General features: G+C 37.0%; 1 protein-coding gene across 1 annotated transcript in view; it reads left to right on the top strand.

The window, feature by feature from the left end:
* Positions 1 to 20,467, top strand: part of DHX29 (DExH-box helicase 29) — a 47,303-nt gene that overhangs the window by 3,414 nt on the left and 23,422 nt on the right. Inside the window, 10 exon segments of the mRNA XM_005887378.3 lie at positions 4,115 to 4,188; positions 5,348 to 5,461; positions 7,620 to 7,749; positions 8,467 to 8,612; positions 10,381 to 10,503; positions 14,697 to 14,823; positions 15,519 to 15,677; positions 16,294 to 16,459; positions 16,721 to 16,844; positions 18,764 to 19,372. Of these exon segments, the coding sequence (XP_005887440.2) occupies positions 4,115 to 4,188; positions 5,348 to 5,461; positions 7,620 to 7,749; positions 8,467 to 8,612; positions 10,381 to 10,503; positions 14,697 to 14,823; positions 15,519 to 15,677; positions 16,294 to 16,459; positions 16,721 to 16,844; positions 18,764 to 19,372 (1,772 nt within the window).

Genomic DNA, 20,467 nt, shown 5'->3' with positions numbered 1-20,467 from the left:
CCTAATGTAAATGTTAGTATTTTCCTCCCCTTCCATCTCTCTCTGTCTTTTCAAACAATTTGAAGAATTGTACATAGCATATGTCCTCAAAACTGAACTCTCATCTACAGGTAGAAATTGACTAGCGCTACAGCATGGTTCTTGGCACACTTCTAGGTGTTCTTCCACTTCTGTTTTTTCATTTCTTTTGTTCATCAAATAATTCTTGAAGAGCTGCTATGTGCCAGGCAAGATTTGAGGTACAGAGGATACCATAAGAACAGAACAGACTGAGATTACTGCTTATATCACTGAAGGTTGGTGGAGGCTACTTACAACCATAAGGCTTGTGTTTATGAAAAGTATTAAACCTAGTTGAGACTTCAAATCTTAAGAGGGAAATAAGACAAGGGGACTGATGTCTTGAAAGCCATTATAAATATTTTTTAAGGTCACCAAAATAAAACAGAAAAAGTGCCATCAAAGAAAACAGTGTCTTGGTAAAGAATAAATCAGTGGTGCGGTCTGATTTAGAACAGAGATGGCTTTTCTGAGGAAACCTGCTGAGATGATTTGTAGCAACCAGCTACATCTGGAGAGAGTGAGGCTTAGGGAACAAAGGTGAAGGCCCTAAGATGGGAGCTTGAAATGAAGCAGGAAGACAGTCTGTGTGGGTGGGGTGAAAGAGCCGGGACTGGTGTTGGTATTAAATGGGGAAGAGACCTTAGCTAGGATTAGTCAGGTAGCGGTGGCTCTGTGGACTTCCTCAGACAGCCTGACTGCTTCGATTATGTCAGCTAGCTCTCATTTATTCTCCAGATACTCTGTAGTTCCTCTTTATAGCTTACTTGGATAATTAGTTGCTTAATTACTTCATGAGAAAAGCACTGTGAGGACAAGACTGGGTCTTATTCCTGACTGCATCTCTTGGCTGATTTGGATGCTCTTGCAGAAGGGAGCCAGGGTGCCTCAATCCACCGATCACTAGCATCAGCATCTCACAGTGAATGTCTCAGTGATGGTAGATGGTTACAATCCCTGTATGATGTAAAATGCAATACTGTGTAAAAGGAATATATTCTAAGAGTATTGGGCAACAGGAAACTGATTCTGGCTGTTGCCTCTTCTTCCTCACTGAGTCGTCTTGAGGAAATTACTTAGTTTTTCTGTGCTTCAGCTTTAATAAGTATTTCTGAGAGCCAGTTACATAAGTTCCATTGTCCATGTGTAGTCATTATAAATTGAAATCCTTAGTGCATTTGCCTTGAAGATACGTACTGCACACTAACTTCCTTATTTCTAGTCAAATTTCCAGTAACTCCCTTCTTCTGAAACAAAACCAAAACTTGGAGAATGGTTTCTAAACAGCAAAAAAGGTAACTGTCATACATCTTATGCAGGTTACTTGGCAAAAGAATGGGGACCATTTTTATTCCATGGCCTGTTGACTTAGGATTGTATTTGAAAATAGGGTTACTCATGTCCAAGTTTTGGTATCTATTTTCTTCTGGTGCCATCACTCCTTCCTAGGTAACAGAATTTGGGACTGGGGAGCTGTTAGGTTTCTATTCTGAAAGTTGGCTGGCTGATAGGAGAGGAGACCAAATTAAGAGTCTCAGAGAATTGGGTAGGCTCTGCAAGCCTCTTGGCACAATAATAGATATTCATAATAAATATTACATCATGAAATGCTTTGAATTTTGCTTATTGTAGTAGTATTATGGCAGGAAGTACAAATACATTTTAGAAGGACTTGTTTCAGATTGTTTTAAAATGCACCTCAAATTTTGGACTTTTTATTCGTATTGATTAAAAAACATTTGTTAGCATGTTTTAGGAAGAATTTGAAAATGAAAGGGCCTTACTGGTTAACTTGATTTAATTGGTATTATCCCTGGCATGATCTCATTATTACTTCAGTTTCTCAGAGTATTGATTAAAATGAAAACACACCATTTTCAGAGACCCTGACTGACACTCAGGGAATGCACAGCAGTATGAATGTTCATTCCCCTCTTGATGTTCTGGGGACTTAGATCTTCTTTTATTTGCCCTCTGGAAGTTTGCAGTATAAACTGACCTCAAGCAAGTGATGATTGGATGTTTTAGGTGCAATGGTTGGAGGAGACAAATGAGAACTGACTGCAATCTTCAATTCACTAAAAAACAAAACCAATCCAGAATCTCCTGATGGTCCAGTGAATAGAACTTGGCATTTTCACTGCAGAGTTCAATTACTGATGAGGAAACTAAGATCCTGCAAGTGGTGTGGCATTGCCAAAACAAGAAAGAAAATAAAGCAAAAGTTACTAAAGGAATTTACAGTCTTACCTCTGACAGTAACACGTCAACCTTGAACTGTTTCTCAGTATTCTCTTGGTAATGAAACATCCATCTATAGAAAAGGTTAATGGTTGGGTGTGTGTGTGGTAGGGGGAGGGAGGTGGGTTGCCTTTGCATGGGTTTAGGGATTGATTAGTATGCTAAATTTGTGAATGAATTTACTATAACTGGTAAGACCCCAGAAATGATTAAAGACTGCTGATATGTACTTTATTACCATTGACATTAGTTTATGAACAAGGTTACTAGGATTAAGGTAAAGTCTGAGACCAGAAGATGAGGAAAACCATACTATACCAGAATTCTTACTATCTTTTAACATATTTACTAGTGTCTTAAAATGAACAACCCAATGTAAGTCAACAGAGACTAAAATCCTTGAATTTAAAATTATAATAAGCAACTCTTTAATGTTAGGTTTCTCTAAGTGAAAAAATGTTAGGTTTCTCTAACTGAAAACAAAGAGTAACTAGGTTTTGTACAATTCTAGGATGATTTTTATATAGTTGTGGTTCTCAAAAGTGTGCTCGGGGATCCTGGGGAATTATTGACACCTTTCTAGCTGAGGCTTAATGAGATCAAACTATATTCATAATCTAAAATGTTATTTGTCATTTTCATTTATATTTTCTCACTAATGTACAGTGACTACTTGATGTGCGATTTTACAGAAGATTAAATGCAGAAGCTAGACATTAAGAGATTTGCAAAAGTAGAAAACAGTTTTTTTTAATCTAGTAAAAAACTTTTCATAAAAGTAATACTTATTTTAACACATAGTAAAATTTATTTTCAATGAATTAATGTTTTTAAAATTTTCTCTTTTATCAATATGTGATAAATATCACTATTATAACCCACATAAACAAAAAGTACTTGGGATCTTCAGTAATTTTTAAGAGAGAAGGAGGTCATGAGACCAAAGTTTGAAAATAAAATTTATTCTCTCCTGGTTAGTCATTGTTAGAAGACTGATAACATATAGTATTTTTATTGACTGGAACAGATTTGACAACTATAGTGGATTCAGTAGTATTCACCCAAACGCTCACGTCTACCTGGAACCTCAGAATATGATCTTTTTTGGAAAGAAGATCATTGCAGATGTAATGGTTAAGGATCTCGAGATGAAACCATCCTGGATTTAGGGAGAGCCCTAAGCCCAGTGACTAGGGTCCAGAGAAAGGAGAGGAAGATATGGACACAGACAAAAGGAATAAGGCCATGTGAAGGCCCATTTTAGGAGCAAGACAGACAAGCCAGGAAACACCTGGGATCGCCAGAAGAAGCAAGAAAAAAGAGTTATGTAGGGCCATCAGATGAAGTATGGTCCTACCAACACCTTGATTTTGGACTTCTGGCATCCAGAATTGTGAGTGAATGTTTGTGTATTCAGCCACCAAGTCCATGATGATTTGTTTCAGCAGCCTTGGACACTGATACAGCAACCTTGTACTCAGCAGGAGACATGATAGGTGCTCCCACTTCCTTTTTCTCTTCAAAGTTACCCATCTTCTCTGCCAGGAATCAAATATCCTCTAAGAGGTCTTCCTTCAGCTAAGTGCTGAAGCATTGCACTCTGTGAGAAACTAGTTAACCTAGAGAATGCTAAACAGTAAAATGTTTTCAAAAATTGAGCAGTATTGCTGACTTCTGTATTGGGTTATTTGGTAAAGTGGAAAAGAAAGAGTTGAGATCAAATATTTAATATTTAGTGATCTTTAGACAAAAGTTAAAATAGTGTAATGGATATTGATTATTAAATTACCTGTTTATTGTCTGTTATGTATAGGTCCGAAAATTTACAGTTTTAATTCTGCAAATGATTCTGGTGGTCCTGCAAATCTGGATAAATCTATTTTGAAAGTGAGTACCCATGTTTTGAGTCATTCCAAGAAATGTTACTTAAAAAAAAAAATCTGTACTCTTAAATGTAAGTAAATGATGGGATATTTTAAATTTTGTAAACAGTACAATAATTATTCATCTATACGAAATAAAAAGTAAATCATACTTTTTATGGTAAAAAGTAAATGATAAAAGTACTTTTATGATAAAATTAAATCATCTGTTGAGAGCCTCTAAGAAATTAAGGAAGAGCTGGGTAAGGTCCAAACTTCTAAGTCTAGCATACACATCCCTTCAGATCTGACTTGGAATACCTTTCCAGCCTTCTCCATTACTCTGCTCCACTTAAAATTTCAGTTCACATCTCATTGTTCCCCTAAATCCCATATGATTTTATGACTCCAGACTTTTGTCCATAGGCTCTCTGGCTAGAAAGCTCTACTTCCCCTTCTTATGTCTTCTTAATAATGACATGCTGGGTTACAGTTTCTTTTTCTATATGTTTCTTGTGCTAGACTGAATTCCTAAAGTATGTTTTTATGCATTGCTCATAGTGAGCATTCATTAAAGATGTGACCAAAGGAAGATATATTTGAGGGTAGACTGTTATGTAATCTTAGGTTAAGTATATGGAAACAACAGAAGATAGAATGGCAAGTAGGAAAAAAATTGAAGACAAACAGTAGAAGCGAAAATAGTTTGTGTAATCTAATAGTACAATTTATGTTAATACAAGTTTTTACTTTAATTGATTTGCCCCTCTTTTAGCGTCGCATCCATTCTTTCAGGCAGATGTGCTTAGGTTGCTTTATATTAAGGCACATTTCTGGGTTCTTTCCCCAAGGATTCAGATTCAGTATGTTTAATAAGGCTTAGGAATCTGTCTCTGTGGTGGCAACATAAGGGTGGTCCAAGGACAGTGTCATGAGATACATGGCTTAAAGAGGCTTTGTAAAAGGATTTTTGTCTTGCCAGATGTTGTTTTTACCATACCTCATTTTTTCTTAAAATATGTGATAGGAATGTGATCCAATGAATGGTATTCCAGTATAATCGCTGTATCTGATTTCAGCTGAAATTCTGGGATATAGAAAACGGATTCCTTCTAATTATTTAATTATTAAATGTTATTTAGTAATTCATCTTCTAATTGATGCTATCTTTTTGGTCTCAATAGGTGGTAATTAATAACAAACTAGAGCAAAAAATTATTGGAGTGATAAATGAACACAAAAAGCAAAATAATAACAAGGGAGTGATTTCTGGAAGACTTACTGCCAAAAAATTACAGGTATTTTGCAAACCTTTTTTTAAAGTTACTTATTTTTAGTGGAGCATTTAAAAAAATTTTTTTTTAATTGAAGGATAATTGCTTTACAGAATTTTGTGGTTTTCTGTCATACATCAACAAGAATCAGCCATAGATACACCCATGTCCCCTCTCTCCCAGACCTCCCTCCCATTTCCCTCCCGACTCCGCCCTTCAGCCTGTGACAGAGCCCCTGTTTGAGTTCCCTGAGTCATACAGCAAATTCCCATTTTCTATTTGTTTTACACATGATATTGTAAATTTCTGTGTTACTCTCTCCATATATCTCACCTTTTCCCTCCTCTCCTTCCACCTTGTCCATAGGTCCATTCTCTTTGTCTCTTTCTCCTTTGCTGCCCTGAAAATAAATTCATCGGTGCCATCTCTTCAGATTCCATATATATGTGTCAGTAACGATATTTATATTTCTCTGACTTACTTTGCTCTGTATAATGGGCTCTAGTTTCATCCACCTCATTAGAACAGATTAAAATGCATTCCTTTTTATGGCTGAGTAGTATTCCATTGTATATATGTAACAGCTTCTTTATCCATTCTTCTGTCAGTGGACATCAAGGTTGTTTCCGTGTTCTAGCTGTTGTAAATAGTGCTGCAGTGAACACTGGGATACATGTGTCTTTTTCAGTTTTGTTTTCCTCAGGGTATATGCCTAAGAGTAGGATTGCTGGGTCATATGGTGGTTTTATCCTAGCTTTTTAAGGAGTCTGCATACCATCTTCCATAGTGGCTGTTTCAGTTTACATTCCCGCCAGCAATGTAAGAGTGTTCCCTTGACTTTTCAACTTCCATTGAAATTTCATGTAGATTAGTTCCATCTGCAAAAATGAGGAAGAAGTGCCAAATGTAAGCGTACACAGTAAAATAGTGATATGAAAATTACATCCCCCAAATGCTGTTGGACTTGTAGTGGGCACTTTGCTTACATTTTCTCTGACACACCAATGCTGGAAGGTATTTTGCCCCATTTTTCAAATGAAGAAATTGAGGCTTAGAAGGATTATATAAATTATAGCCTGAGGTTGTTAATTACTAGCAAAGTAAAAAGGGCTTCCCTGGTGGCTTAGACGTAAAGCCTCTGCCTGCAATGTGGGAGACCTGGTTTTGATCCCTGGAGAAGGAAATGGCAACTCACTCCAGTACTCTTGCCTGGAAAATTCCATGGGCTATAATCCATGGGGTCAAAAAGAGTTGGACACGACTGAGCTTTTCACTTTTCACTTTCAAAATAAAAAGTCTGAATTTCAACCCAGTCTTGCCCAGATCTAAAAATGTGTTAGAAAGTACATTAAAAAGCTTTACTTTTTATATGAACACGTTCATTGAAGCACAGCTTATGATTTAAGAAAAAGAAAACATTCCAAGTGAGCACCAGTAGGAAAATGTATAGTTCAGTTCAGTCATTCAGTCGTGTCCTACTCTTTTCGACCCTGTAAATCGCAGCACACCAGGTCTCCCTGTCCATCACCAACTCCCGGAGTTCACTGAGACTCACGTCCATCGAGTCAGTGATGCCATCCAGCCATCTCATCTTCTGTCGTCCCCTTCTCCTGCCCCCAATCCCTCCCAGCATCAGAGTCTTTTCCAATGAGTCAACTCTTCGCATGAGGTGGCCAAAGTACTGGAGTTTCAGCTTTAGCATCATTCCTTCCAAACATATCCCAGTGCTGATCTCCTTCAAAATGGACTAGTTGGATCTCCTTGGAATCCAGGGGACTCTCAAGATTATGGTATATCTATCCAGTGGAATATTCTGTAACTATTACAAGTGATGAACAATTTCTAATAATTTGGGAAGATGCTTAGTTACAATGTTAAATGAAATTTGTTTTTAAAAAAATCACAAAAAAATGACTGAAGGACCCACATTGCATTGCAGACAGTATCTTTGGATAGAGAGAATATGAGCAATTTCTCCTGGTCGTTTTTTATTTTTCTGTAGTTCTCAAATTCTCTAGTTCTCAAATAAAATAATTCTTCAAACTGGAAAAAAAGAGAAAAAGATACTTTTGAAGTTATAATTTGTGTCAGAATTTCTGTTTTAAAATGAATGGGAGAATACACTTAGTAATGAAAAAACAGAAAATTGACAGAATGGCTTTTTCACATTTCCCTTCCATAGGATTTATACATGGCTTTACAAGCATTTTCGTTTAAAACTAAGGACATTGAAGATGCCATGACTAACACACTCTTACATGGTGGTGATCTTCATTCTGCCTTGGATTGGCTCTGTTTAAACCTTTCAGATGGTAAGCAGTATTATCATAACATTCTTTCAGTTTATAAAACCTTTTGAAATAATTTGTGTTTATGATATTTGTAGCAAGCTTTTGGTTTGCACTTAAATTTTTTTTCACTGTGTTATAATTATTTTTAAAATATTCTTACCCTTTTTCTGGTCTTTTTGGTATATTCTTCTTAAGGATTATAGTCTGTGCAAGAAAAAATTATTTTTGTATGTGTTGCTTTCAGTTGTTAATGGCCATTTTACAGTGCACATTATACAGCATATTCTTAACTGTCTATAACCTGTCAGGCTGTGTACCTGGTTTTGGTTTAGAAATTAGGGCTATCTTGCTTTGGGTAAATAATATTTAATTAAGCACAGGGTTCAGGCTGTAATCTTTGGCAAGATCCTGGAATGTGAATCGCTTCTATGACTGATTAAGGCTACTACCACATGCAACCAAGGAGGAGTGGAGAGTTAAGATTTTCTTATGAAAATTTAGGCGTCTAGCACTTTGAGGGTGAAATGACCAAACTGAGGTGGGCTGGTTATCGTCTAGAGAGTGTTCCCACTGGTTTGATAATAAAACAACTTTCATTGTAGGATTTCTATTCCTAGAAGATGAACAGTAGAAGAAAGTTAAGTGCTCTTTGTCTAGACAGGTTTTATGCATGTGTTTAATAAGTATTTGTATGTTTTCTGTATCATGTACATTATTTTTATCCCAATTTCTCTTAAGATGCGCTTCCTGAAGGATTCAGTCAGGAATTTGAAGAGCAACAACCTAAAAGTAGGCCAAAATTCCAGTATCCTCAAACGCAAGCCACTATTTCACCTCCATTGCAACCTAAAACCAAAAAGCGGGAAGAAGATCCTAAGATCATGGTAATTTAAGAATTCAACATTTAAAGTATAAAATCGAGTGAAACATGTGTAACAGTTCATAAGAGTATAAGTATTAGGTTGCCGTTATGTTTTTACTCATTGAAAAAGTCTAATGGGTTTGGCAAATTCATTAGCATTGTCATTTCAGTTATCTATTGCTACATAACAAACCACCCGAAAATGAAGTGACTTAAACCAACATTTTATTCCTTATGATTTTGCAGTTTGGACTGAGCTCAGCTAGGCAGTTTGTCTGATCCAAGAGGTATCTCCTCAGGCTAGAAGATCCAAAATGGTTTATTTACTCACATGACTAGAGCCTCAGCTGGGATCTTGCTAGCAAGGCATCTCTCTCTCCACATGATTAGTTTAGGTTTCCCCTTACATTTTGATATTAGAATGGTCAGACTTCTTACTTGACATCTGGCTTCCAAGAGCAAGTATCTCAAGATAGTAAACACCAGTGTACAAATTTTTATCAAGCCTCTGCTTGTATCACTGTTGCTGATGTCACATTGGCTGAAGCAAGTCATGTGGCCAATTCAAAATCTTCGTGGAAGGGGGTTACAGAAAGGCATTAATACTGGAAGGTGTACTTCCTTAGGGCATTACACACAAATACTGTGCATATCATGAAACATCTATGAACATGGGTGAACCTAGAGAACATTATGCTGAGTTAAATAAGCCAGTCACAGAAAGACAAATATTACATGATGTCACTTACATGAAGTACCTAAAATAGTCATGTTCATAGAAACAGAATGGTAGTTACCAGGGGCTAAAGGGAGAAGGGGCAAATGGGGAAATGTTGCATAATGGTAATAAAATTTCAGTTATGCAATATCAATAAATTCTAGATATCTGCTGTTCAACATAGTGCCTGTAGTCAACAGAACAGTATTGTGTACTTTAAAATATGTTAAGAGGATAGATCTCTTGTTAAGCTTTCTTACCACAACCATGCCTCTCCCCACAGCAATACACACACACACACATACACACACACACAAAGGAACGCTCAAGAATTTTTGAAAGTAACAGGTACATTTAGTACCTTGGTTGTAGTAATGGTATCATGGGTGTATCAGTCAGTTCAGTCGCTTAGTCATGTCCAGCTCTTTGCAACCCCATGGACTGCAGCACAACAGGCTTCCTTGTCCATCACCAACTTCCAGAGCTTGCTCAAACTCATGTCCTTTGAGTCGGTGATGCCATCCATCCATCTCATCATCTGTCATCCCCTTCTCCCGCCTTCAGTCTTTCCCAGCATTAGGGTCTTTTCCAATGAGTCAGTTCTTCACATCAGGTGGCCAAACTATTGGAGCTTCAGCTTTAGCATCCATGATATAAGCATATGTCCAAACTCATCAAAATGGTGAGGGTATATATATATATATATATAAAAAAATAGTTTAAATCACAATAATATGTACAATTGTTAATGTATCAGACCTCAGTAAAGCTTAAAAAAAAAATTTGTGGAAACAGCATCTGCACAAAACCACTGTTAAGGAATAATACAGGTTTTTCACAGTTCTGTCAGTTTTTTGCCTCTTTATGTAAATGGATTCTTTGAACTATGTAAGTTTAGACTTACAAAGTAGTGTTGAGTTCCACTCATTTGTCCTTCACTATGATTTTTGAGACTTAGGTGTCTACTGTTTCTGAGTGTAAAGAAATTATAAAAGCAGTGACACTTGATGATAGTTTTGACAACTTTTTCTAATTTTGATTTTTCAGATATTTGTTGTTTTTTTTTTCCTAGCCAAAAAAGGATGAAAAAAAATTGGAAGTAAATATGAAAGAATGGATTTTGCGATATGCTGAACAACAAAATGAAGAAAAGAGTGAGACTTCTAAAAGTTCAGAAGAGGAAAAATTTGACCCTGTGAGTAGAAATTTGCATTGATCTTCTAGTTGGATGTTCCTCGCAAAATATTTAAGTTTTCTAATACTTAGTTTCCTCATTTGTAAATTGAAGAAATAGTTATCTCTAAGGGTTTATGTGAGAGTTAAATAATGCAACACTTAGGGGAAAACACGACACAAAATAACCATTCAATAAATGTTATTGCATCACTCCCACGTCTAAAGAGACAGTCGCCAAATATTTTTAAATGATTAAGTGTTAAGAGTATGCTAAATTATTCAGATAATTTAAAAAGCACATTATTTTATAAAGGAAAGCCTTTGCCTGGACAGAGAAAACCTACATATCATAAGATAAACTAAAAATATTAGATTAAGTGAAAAAAATCAAGTTGTAGGAAGAAAATAACAATATATATATATCTGATTAAAGACTTCTATCTAGAATTTATAAAGAAGTTGTAAAAGGACAACAAGCATTTTATAAAAGCAGATATTTGGATGTCCAATAAACATGTAAAAATAACTTCAACATTGCTAGTTGTGGGAAAAATGAAAATGAAAACTGCAATGAAATACTACTATACATCTATCAAAATGGCTAAAATTAAAAGATCAGTAATACGAAGTGTCGGAGAAGGCGATGGCACCCCACTCCAGTACTCTTGCCTGGAAAGTCCCATGGACGGAGGAACCTGGTAGGCTACAATCCATGGGGTCGCTAGGAGTCGGACACGACTTCTAAGTGAGCGACTTCACTTTCACTTTTCACTTTCATTCAGTGGAGAAGGAAATGGCAACCCACTCCAGTGTTCTTGCCTGAAGAATCCCAGGGACGGCGGAGCCTGATGGGCTGCCGTCTGTGGGGTTGCACAGAGTTGGACACGACTGAAGTGACTTAACAGCAGAAGCAGCAATAACAAGTGTTGGGAGGATATGAAGCAACCAAACACTCCTACGCTGATTGTAGGAGTACAACTACTTTGGAAAACTGTCACTTTCTTATGAAGTTAGCCATACATTTACCATATGACCTAACAATTTCATTCCTAGGTATTTACTCAATAAAAATGAAAATGTCATAAAAAAAAAAAAGCTTGTACACAAATATTCATAGCAGTTTTATTAATAACAGCCAAACACTATAAGCAGCTTTAGAAATCATTATATAAGAAGGAAACTCAAAAATAAGTACATGCTGAACAATTTCATTATATTAAATTCTAGAAAAGTCATCTATGCAAAATCAATCTCTAGTAAGGGAAACCAGATCAGTGGTTTTCTGAGCCCACGGATGGAGGAAGGAGATTGACTGTTAGGCATGATGGGGAAACTTTTGGGGATGATGCAGTGATTTATGTCTTTATGATAATGGTTATGTGGATTTATACATTTATCAAACACATTCACTTATTCACTTAAAATGGGTATGTTTTCAATACCTTTATAAAGTTGATTAAGAATGGAAGAAAGGAAGTTGTACAACAGAATGTGTAGTATGATGAACTCAGCTGAGTAAAAGAATATATACACACACTCATACACACATATTTGCATCCTTTTGTATGCAAAGGAGACATCTGGAGAAATACACAAGAAGCTATTACTAGTGAGTAGGGCTGGGGTTAGTGGGTGGGTTATACTCTTCTGTATCCTCTTGAGTTTTTTTTTTAAGCATGTGCCTGTATTAAAGTAACAAAACAAAAACAATTTATGATAGTACACGTTATTTTGAGGTTCAGAAAAAGAGGTCTCTTCTAATTGGAGCATTTGGTCAGCCTTACTGAAAAGAAGTGGGATTTGAAGGATGCATGAAGTATGCATAGGCAACAAGGAATGGGAAAATGGCCCAGATGGGTGAAATAGTGTGAATAAGGGTACAGAAGTGGAATTGTGCAAAGGACCTTTGCATATTAAACCATAATCAGGATAAAATGTGTGAGTACTAGCAAATAGGAGTAAACAGGTGAGTTCAACTGAGACTAGAAAATTTTGATGCCCAGAAAATGAATTCAAGAACTTTCCTGGACTTCCCTGGTGGTCCAGTGGCTAAGACTCTGAGCTCTCAGTGCAGGGGGCCCAGGTTCAATCCCTGGTCGGGGAGCTGGATCCCACATGCTGCAACTGGGACCCGGAGCAGCCAAATAAATAAATAAAATTTAAAAAAAAAAAAAACTTTCCCTATTAATTATGAAGGCTCGCTAACTGTGTGGAGGCAGGTAACCCACAAGAATTTGACTTTCTAGGTTGAATTTAGTAGTGATTAATGTGATTTGCAAAGGGTAGGGAGGCCATTTGGTAAGTCTTGCACTTGCTCAGGTGTGAAATAATAAAGTCCCAAAGTGGAATTTGTATAGTTTTGGGGGGAGAGGTGGGAGCACACTGCACAGCATGCAGAGCTTCCCTGACCAGGATTGAGCCTGTGCCCCCTGCTGCAGAAGTGCAGAGTCCTAGCCTCTGGACAGCCAGTGAAGTCAAAGTCGCTCAGTTGTGACCGACTCTCCGCAACACCATGGAGTGTAGCCTGCCAGGCTCCTCTATTCATGGAATTCTCCAGGCAAGAATACTGGAGTGGGCTGCCATGGGGATCTTCCCAAGCCAGGGATTGAACCCAGTCTCCCACATTGCAGGTGGATTCTTTAACATCTGAGCCACCAGGGAAGCCCAAGAATACTGGAGTGGGTAGCTTATTCCTTCTCTAGGGGATCATCCCAACCCAGAAATTGAACTGGGGTTTCCTGATTTTCAGGCAGATTCTTTACCAACTGAGCTACCAGGGAAGCCCCTGGACAACCAGGGAGGTCCCCAAATTGGAACTTAGAAGAGAAACATTTAAAGGAAGAATCAATAGAAATTGCTGATTTACTGAACATAAATTGAGAAGCCAAAGACTGCAAGAGATTCGTAAGCAGAGGGATGGTGGTATCAGTGCCACAGATAGGAAAGATTGAAAGAATGAGTGTGGTTTGGGTGAAATTGAGGTGATAGCCAATCCTTCTGTCTGTTATACTCTATTGCTGACGGCTTCTACACAGAATGGTCCCAGAATTGTGCTTCCTTAGTTGTGTCTTTTCCCCTCGACTCAGTGGTTGTGTCTCATAGCAGCACTGCTAATGCCCTCTTCTCTACCCAGAGCTTTGATGCTTCCCATCTCTTATTAACCTAACCTAAAGGAAAAACCAGTAATTTGAGGTTAGCTCTCTGTTTGGTTTTTGCTCAGCAGAGTTAAATTTTATAATACACATTTTCTCCAGAGGCCTTTTTTTTTTGTAATGTCCCTGACCGTCTTCCATAAGATAGAGATTATAGGAAGGTAGCTTTCAGAAATGGAGAAGGCAATGGTAACCCACTCCAGTGTTCTTGCCTGGAAAATCCCATGGACGGAGGAGCCTGGTGGGCTGCCATCTGTGGGGTCGCACAGAGTCAGATACGACTGAAGTGACTTAGCAGCAGCAGCTTTCAGAAAAGTGTATTTTTGTTTTTTATATAAAGTCTTTATTGAATTTGTTACAACGTTGCTTCTGTTTTTTTTGGTTTTATGGCTGCGAGTGTCTTGTACTATTGCATATGCAGTCCTTTAAATCCATATATTTATAAAACGTGTAAAAGTAACTTTTCTTTTTACAGAAATGAGCTCATACTTACATTTTATTCCATAGTTTGCTTATTTTATTTAACATGTCAAGTAAGTTTCTCCATTTGGATTCAATTCAGTTCAGTTGCTCATCATGTCCGACTCTTTGCAACCCTGTGGACTGCAACACGCCAGGCTTCCCTGTCCCATCACCAACTCCCAAAGCTTACTCAAACTCATGTCCATTGAGTCAGTGATACCAACCAACCATCTCATCCTCTGTCGTCCCCTTCTCTTCCCACCTTCAATCTTTCCCAGCATCAGGGTCTTTTCTAGTGAGTCAGTTCTTTGCATTACCCTCATTCTATTGCTTCTTGACTTTTCCCCCCAATGACTAGTTTTCTCTGTAGAGCATACCACCCTTGATTTCCAGTTTTCCTTTTCAATCAGTACTGCAGTGAACATCTGTGTACCTACAGATTTGCACGTTTGTATTATTTCTCTATGAAAAATTGCTAAAAGATTTGTTGGACCAAAGAATAAGATCAAAAGATAACAGGTTTTGATACAATACATTGCCAGTAGATAAACTAATCTTGCTCTTCGTTTCTTTGTCATCATCTTATTTGGAACACCAGAATGAAAGGTACTTGCACCTTGCAGCTAAACTTCTGGATGCAAAAGAGCAAGCAGCTGCCTTTAAACTAGAAAAGAAGAAGCAAGGCCAAAAAGAGGCTCAAGAGAAAATAAGGAAATTTCAAAGAGGTAAACACTTTAAAATTCTTAGATGTATTAATATGTCTTTTTTATTGGCTTTCCTAGGATGGTAGTTGCCTCTTTTTTGTATGTCTTCTCTTTCCTAACAGTTTACACTTGGGGTTGGCAAACTTTTGCAACAAGGCAAATAGTAAATTTAAGTTTTACAGGTTGTTATGATTACTCAACTCTGCTACCACAGCATAAAAGCAGCCATATACAAGACATAAGCAAATGGTTATGTTTTCACAAAACTCTATGGATGCTGAAATTTCATATAATTTTCACATGGCACCAAATATTTCTTCCTTTTATCTTTTTCAACCAGTTAAAGATGTAAAAATCATCCTTAGCTCACAGACCATATGGAAATAGGTAGCGGGGCTGGATTTGGCCTGCAGCCATAGTTAGTTAACCTGAAGTGTACACCATAAAACACTATCTCCACTCAAGAAGGAGAGGTGAATATAATTCCATGAGAATTTACTTTTAGTGAAGATGTTTTTCCTGGCCTTCTACATCTGTTAAGTGATTTGTTCTAAAAATGTTAGTATATAATGTGAAAATAAATTGCCTTGAACTTCTAGCACAAATTCCTAGTAGGAAGGAAAAAGAAGCAATGTTTTTTAAAAAAAATTGCAGAGTAAAAAGGCATGAAAAACAAATATGAATAAAAATAAAATAAGCATCATTTTTTTTGGTAGAAATGGAAACTTTAGAAGATCATCCAGTATTCAATCCAGCCATAAAGATTTCATACCAACAGAATGAAAGAAAGAAGCCTCCTGTAGTCACAGAAGGAGAAAGTGCTTTGAACTTTAATTTATTTGAAAAGTCTGCAGCTGCTCCTGAAGAAGAAAAAGGTAAAATGAAGGGAGAGTGTTCCAAAGTGTAATTTGTAAATAGTAAAACATCAAGGACTATATAATTGAGAAATTGTATTAACTTTGTATTCCAACAAACTACAAAAGATGGCAGTAAAGTTACACTTCCACATACTTTCTTGGAAAAGTAATAATTATAATAATTTGTTTAGCATTTTGTGATTACCAACATCTGGCTTCAGCCTCATCTCTCTCCAGTTCAGACTCCTGCCAGAATTATCTTTCTGTAACACAGATCAAAATATGAGTTTCTGGTTAAAAATGTTAATCAGTTAACAAGTTCAAACCTTCTATTATGGCACTGACGATCCTTTGCATTCTGCCACAGTCTGCCTTTCCACCTTATTCTCCCAGCTATGTACTACAGCTGTATCATTCTTAAAACATATATTGTTTCATGGCTCCATGACTTTGCTCATCCTATTATCTCCTTTTAGGCCAGCCTTTCCCTTGCTCGAATCAGGTCTGTCCGTCCTTTTCTCACCTATTCTCTTAAAAAAAATCTGTTCCCAAAAGTGAGAGAACCTTAATCCTTCAAAAGATATTCTGTATTACTACATAAGCATTTTTAAAGAACCAATCTTTGTCATTTTAGAGAAAAAGAAAGAACCTCATGATGTAAGAAATTTTGACTATACTGCTCGAAGCTGGACTGGAAAATCTCCCAAACAGTTTCTGATCGATTGGGTCAGGAAGAATCTTCCCAAGAGTCCAAATCCTTCCTTTGAAAAAGTTGCAGTAGGTAGATACTGGAAATGTAGGTATGTTTTTGGTTAACTGAGTGAACTTTTAGAAAAATCTAAGATGAAGATACTTTTTTTCTTATGAGTTAAGTAGGTGTTCAGGAAGCTGGTTCCACATCTCTAGGTTGATAGTGCCTATAAATCATTACCTAGTATTAATATAGTGTTTTCTGTGAGAATATTTAATATAAATAACGTAAACTACAGTTCAGTGTTAATGGGATTCTGACCATTTTTACTTCATCAATTTTATTTTAAAATGTCTTTGGCTTCTTTTAGGGTGAGGGTAATCAAGTCTGAAGATGATGTCCTGGTCGTGTGCCCTACGATCTTAACAGAGGACGGTATGCAGGCTCAGCACCTGGGAGCTACTTTAGCTCTTTATCGTTTAGTGAAAGGGCAGGTAAGTTTTTATAGATCCAAGTGTCTCAAAATTCATTTGTGGAGTAATGGGTATATTTTGTCAACATAAAACTATCTGCATGTGGAAGGTAGTATTTAATCGTGGCCCTTTGTGCCAGTTTTCTCTTCACTGAATGCTGCTTCTGAGTAGTCCTTGTTTCTTGCTTATTTATAATTTTGACTTTGTCTCATCTCCAAACATAGTTCAAGCTTTCTCTCCTTGGACCAGAGGCACTGAACCATTTGGTCCAGCTTTGCAAGCTACACTGATTTAAAGATTAAAAAACTGTGCTAGAGTGATTGAATTAAGGAGAGTTTTTAAACAATTGTTTTCCTTTAACGTTATATTGTCTCTCGACTTTAAAATACAAGACATTGGTTCCAGTTTTCACTTTTAGGTTATATCGACTAAAGCTTCTAGTTTAAGGAAGGATGAAAATAAGTATTACTGAAGAGAGCACTTTTAAGAGAACACTATGCTCTTTTTTTTTGGTTGGGAGTATTGTCAACATTTTCTCTTTGTAATAAACGTGTATATCTTTCTTCCTGGTGAATTAGAACTACTGAAAATTTAGACACTGATTAAGTGGAATTCCAAATAATAATTCTTTTCCATTTTCTCTCAGTAAAAGTTCTTAATGTCTTTATTTCCCTTGTTTTGCAAAATAAGGTATCATAAGGTAAGCTTAATTGATGGAAATGACTGTCAATGTTTCAAAAATAATTGTGGGCTCTTAATAAAACAGAGGCAGGATAACTTAGATTCCATCCAATGGAGTTCAAAGTAAAATACTTTGACTTGTAATATACAAATGGAATCTCAGCGGGGACTTTGAGAAATGCTTTGTGGATCATCTCCATATTTAAATAGCACCACTGTGAAGTGAAGTGAAGTGACTCAGTCGTGTCTGACTCTTTGTGACCCCATGGACTGTAGCCTACCTGGCTCCTCCCTCCATGGGATTCTCCAGGCAAGAGTACTGGAGTGGGTTGCCATTTCCTTCTCCAGGGGATCTTCCCGACCCAGGGATCGAACCCAGGTCTCCCACATTCCCGGCAGACGCTTTAACCTCTGAGCCACCAGGGAAATAGCACCACTATAGGAATAAATAATAAACATGTGTTTAATAGTTTATTGTGTTCGAGAATAAGCACTCGGAGAAGGCAATGGCACCCCACTCCAGTACTCTTGCTTGGAAAATCCCATGAACGGAGGAGCCTGTTAGGCTGCAATCCATGGGGTTGCTAAGAGTCGGACACAACTGAGCGACTTCACTTTCACTTTTCACTTTCACGCATTGGAGAAGGAAATGGCAACCCACTCTAGTGTTCTTGCCTGGAGAATCCCATGGAGGGAGGAGCCAGGTAGGCTACAGACGGAGCCTGGTGGGCTGCCGTCTATGGGGTCGCACAGAGTTGGACACGACTGAAGTGACTTAGCATAGCATAGAGTAAGCATTGTGTTTGATTAACTGAAAGTTTACCTCAGAGTATGCATATAAAGGAGGTATAATTATTAGCCCCATTTTACAAATTTAGAAACTAAGACACCAAGAAGTTGTTACTTGCCCAAGGTCACACAGCTAATAAGTCCAGAAGCCTGAATATATATGCTGTTTATAGATTTGCATCATATGCATGTATGTGTGCGCTCAGTCATGTCTACTCTTTGTGACCCCATGGACTATATATAGCCCACTAGCCTCCTCTGGCCATAGAATTTTCCAGGCAAAAATACTGGAGCAGGTTGCCATTTCCTACTCCAGATATGTTGTATATCTTTTATTAAAATACGGTAGTAACCTACTAGTTTAAGAGCTATTTTAAGAAGCAATAGCTATTCTTTTCAATTCTAACCTATTGAATTTTGGTATCCAGTAATTAGTCAACACAACGTATTACTATTTTTTTCCTTTATAGTCAGTTCATCAGTTGCTTCCTCCTACTTACCGAGATGTTTGGCTAGAATGGAGTGATGCGGAAAAGAAAAAGGAAGAATTAAATAAAATGGAAACCAATAAACCACGTGACCTTTTTATTGCCAAACTTCTGAATAAACTGAAACAGCAGCAGCAACAGCAACAACAGCATTCTGAAAATAAGAGAGAAAACTCTGAAGATCCTGAGGAATCTTGGGAAAATTTAGTTTCTGATGAGGATTTTTCTGCACTGTCCTTGGAATCAGAAAAGGTGGAAGATTTGGAACCTGTTAGAAACCTCTTTAGAAAGTTGCAAAGCACACCTAAGTACCAGAGACTTCTAAAGGAAAGGCAACAGTTACCTGTGTTTAAACACAGGAGTTCAGTTGTTGAAACTCTTAAAAGGCACCGGGTTGTGGTGGTGGCAGGTGAAACAGGGAGTGGTAAAAGTACTCAAGTGCCACATTTTCTCTTAGAAGATCTGCTCCTGAATGAGTGGGGAACAACTAAATGTAACATTGTCTGCACCCAGCCCCGAAGAATCTCAGCAGTGAGTCTAGCCACAAGAGTGTGTGATGAATTGGGCTGTGAAAATGGACCTGGAGGAAAGGTAAAATGTTGTTCAACTCTACCTCAGAGAATGGTGATATGACATTACTTACCTGTGCTCTTGGGATCCAAATGGAACCTGTACCATATATGAATTTTGACCAATACTGTTTGTTCAATAGCACATCTCAAGTGCTTTTCATGTTTTCTTTGATAGGTATGATATGCCACTCTCCTTTATAGGAAAAGGATTGTAAGTAATTATCATTAAAATTCTCATGTAAAAGGAAAAATATATTCACTTTAATAACTGAGTACTCCAATATATTACGTTACTAAGTTGACCATTCAAAGAATATAAATACATACAGGTAAATTGTAATACCAGATATCTCAGTATCTGGAAATCTTTTCTGTAGGATATATTCCTGAATGATTTTCATTAGCTCAATGAACAGAAGCAAAAAAACAGTATAGAAGACTATATCAGACTATTTTCAAATCCTATATATAAAAAAAAAATAGAAAAAGGAACTTAAAATACCTGTTGTCCTGTGTTTGGGGATAAAAGTGTACACAAAACTGGCCAAACCTTAACCAGAGTGACTGCAAAATATAGGAATTAATAAAATTGGTTTAGAACCAAATATAATGAATTACAAGTTCATGTAATTCAATTTAATTATGCTTTGAATTGTTCTTTCTAGATAGGTACTTAACATTTTTGTTTATCTTTACCTTCATTAAAATTTTATGTGCAAATTTTTCTGGATTCTCTTATGACATGTAAGGGGACAAAGGGCACAATTTCTGTCTTATAAGGAATTTAAATTAAGGGGATGACAGACATGTTTACAAACACAGCAAAGGAATGACTGAAGGAGTAAGAAAGAAAATGTGATGGAAATAGAAGTGACTTCAGGATTCTCATCAGGCACCACTGGTTTTTAATGGTTGCAGCTTTTATGAGATCTTGATAGAAGAGTAGACTTAAGTTGTAGGAGCAGATCTAAAATTCTGTTCCTGAGCACCTCAATATTTTGCTCCAAGATAATTTCATAAGAAATTGATTAAATCTATTAATATTTCCATAATCATGTTAATGGTACTCAAAGCAGGAGAACAGCTTTTTGTTTCAAAATTCTGAAAAAAGTTT

This window comes from Bos mutus, chromosome 20, assembly GCF_027580195.1.
Source record: "Bos mutus isolate GX-2022 chromosome 20, NWIPB_WYAK_1.1, whole genome shotgun sequence".
Taxonomy (NCBI): Eukaryota; Metazoa; Chordata; class Mammalia; order Artiodactyla; family Bovidae; genus Bos; species Bos mutus.
This window is presented reverse-complemented; position numbering and strand designations above follow the sequence as displayed.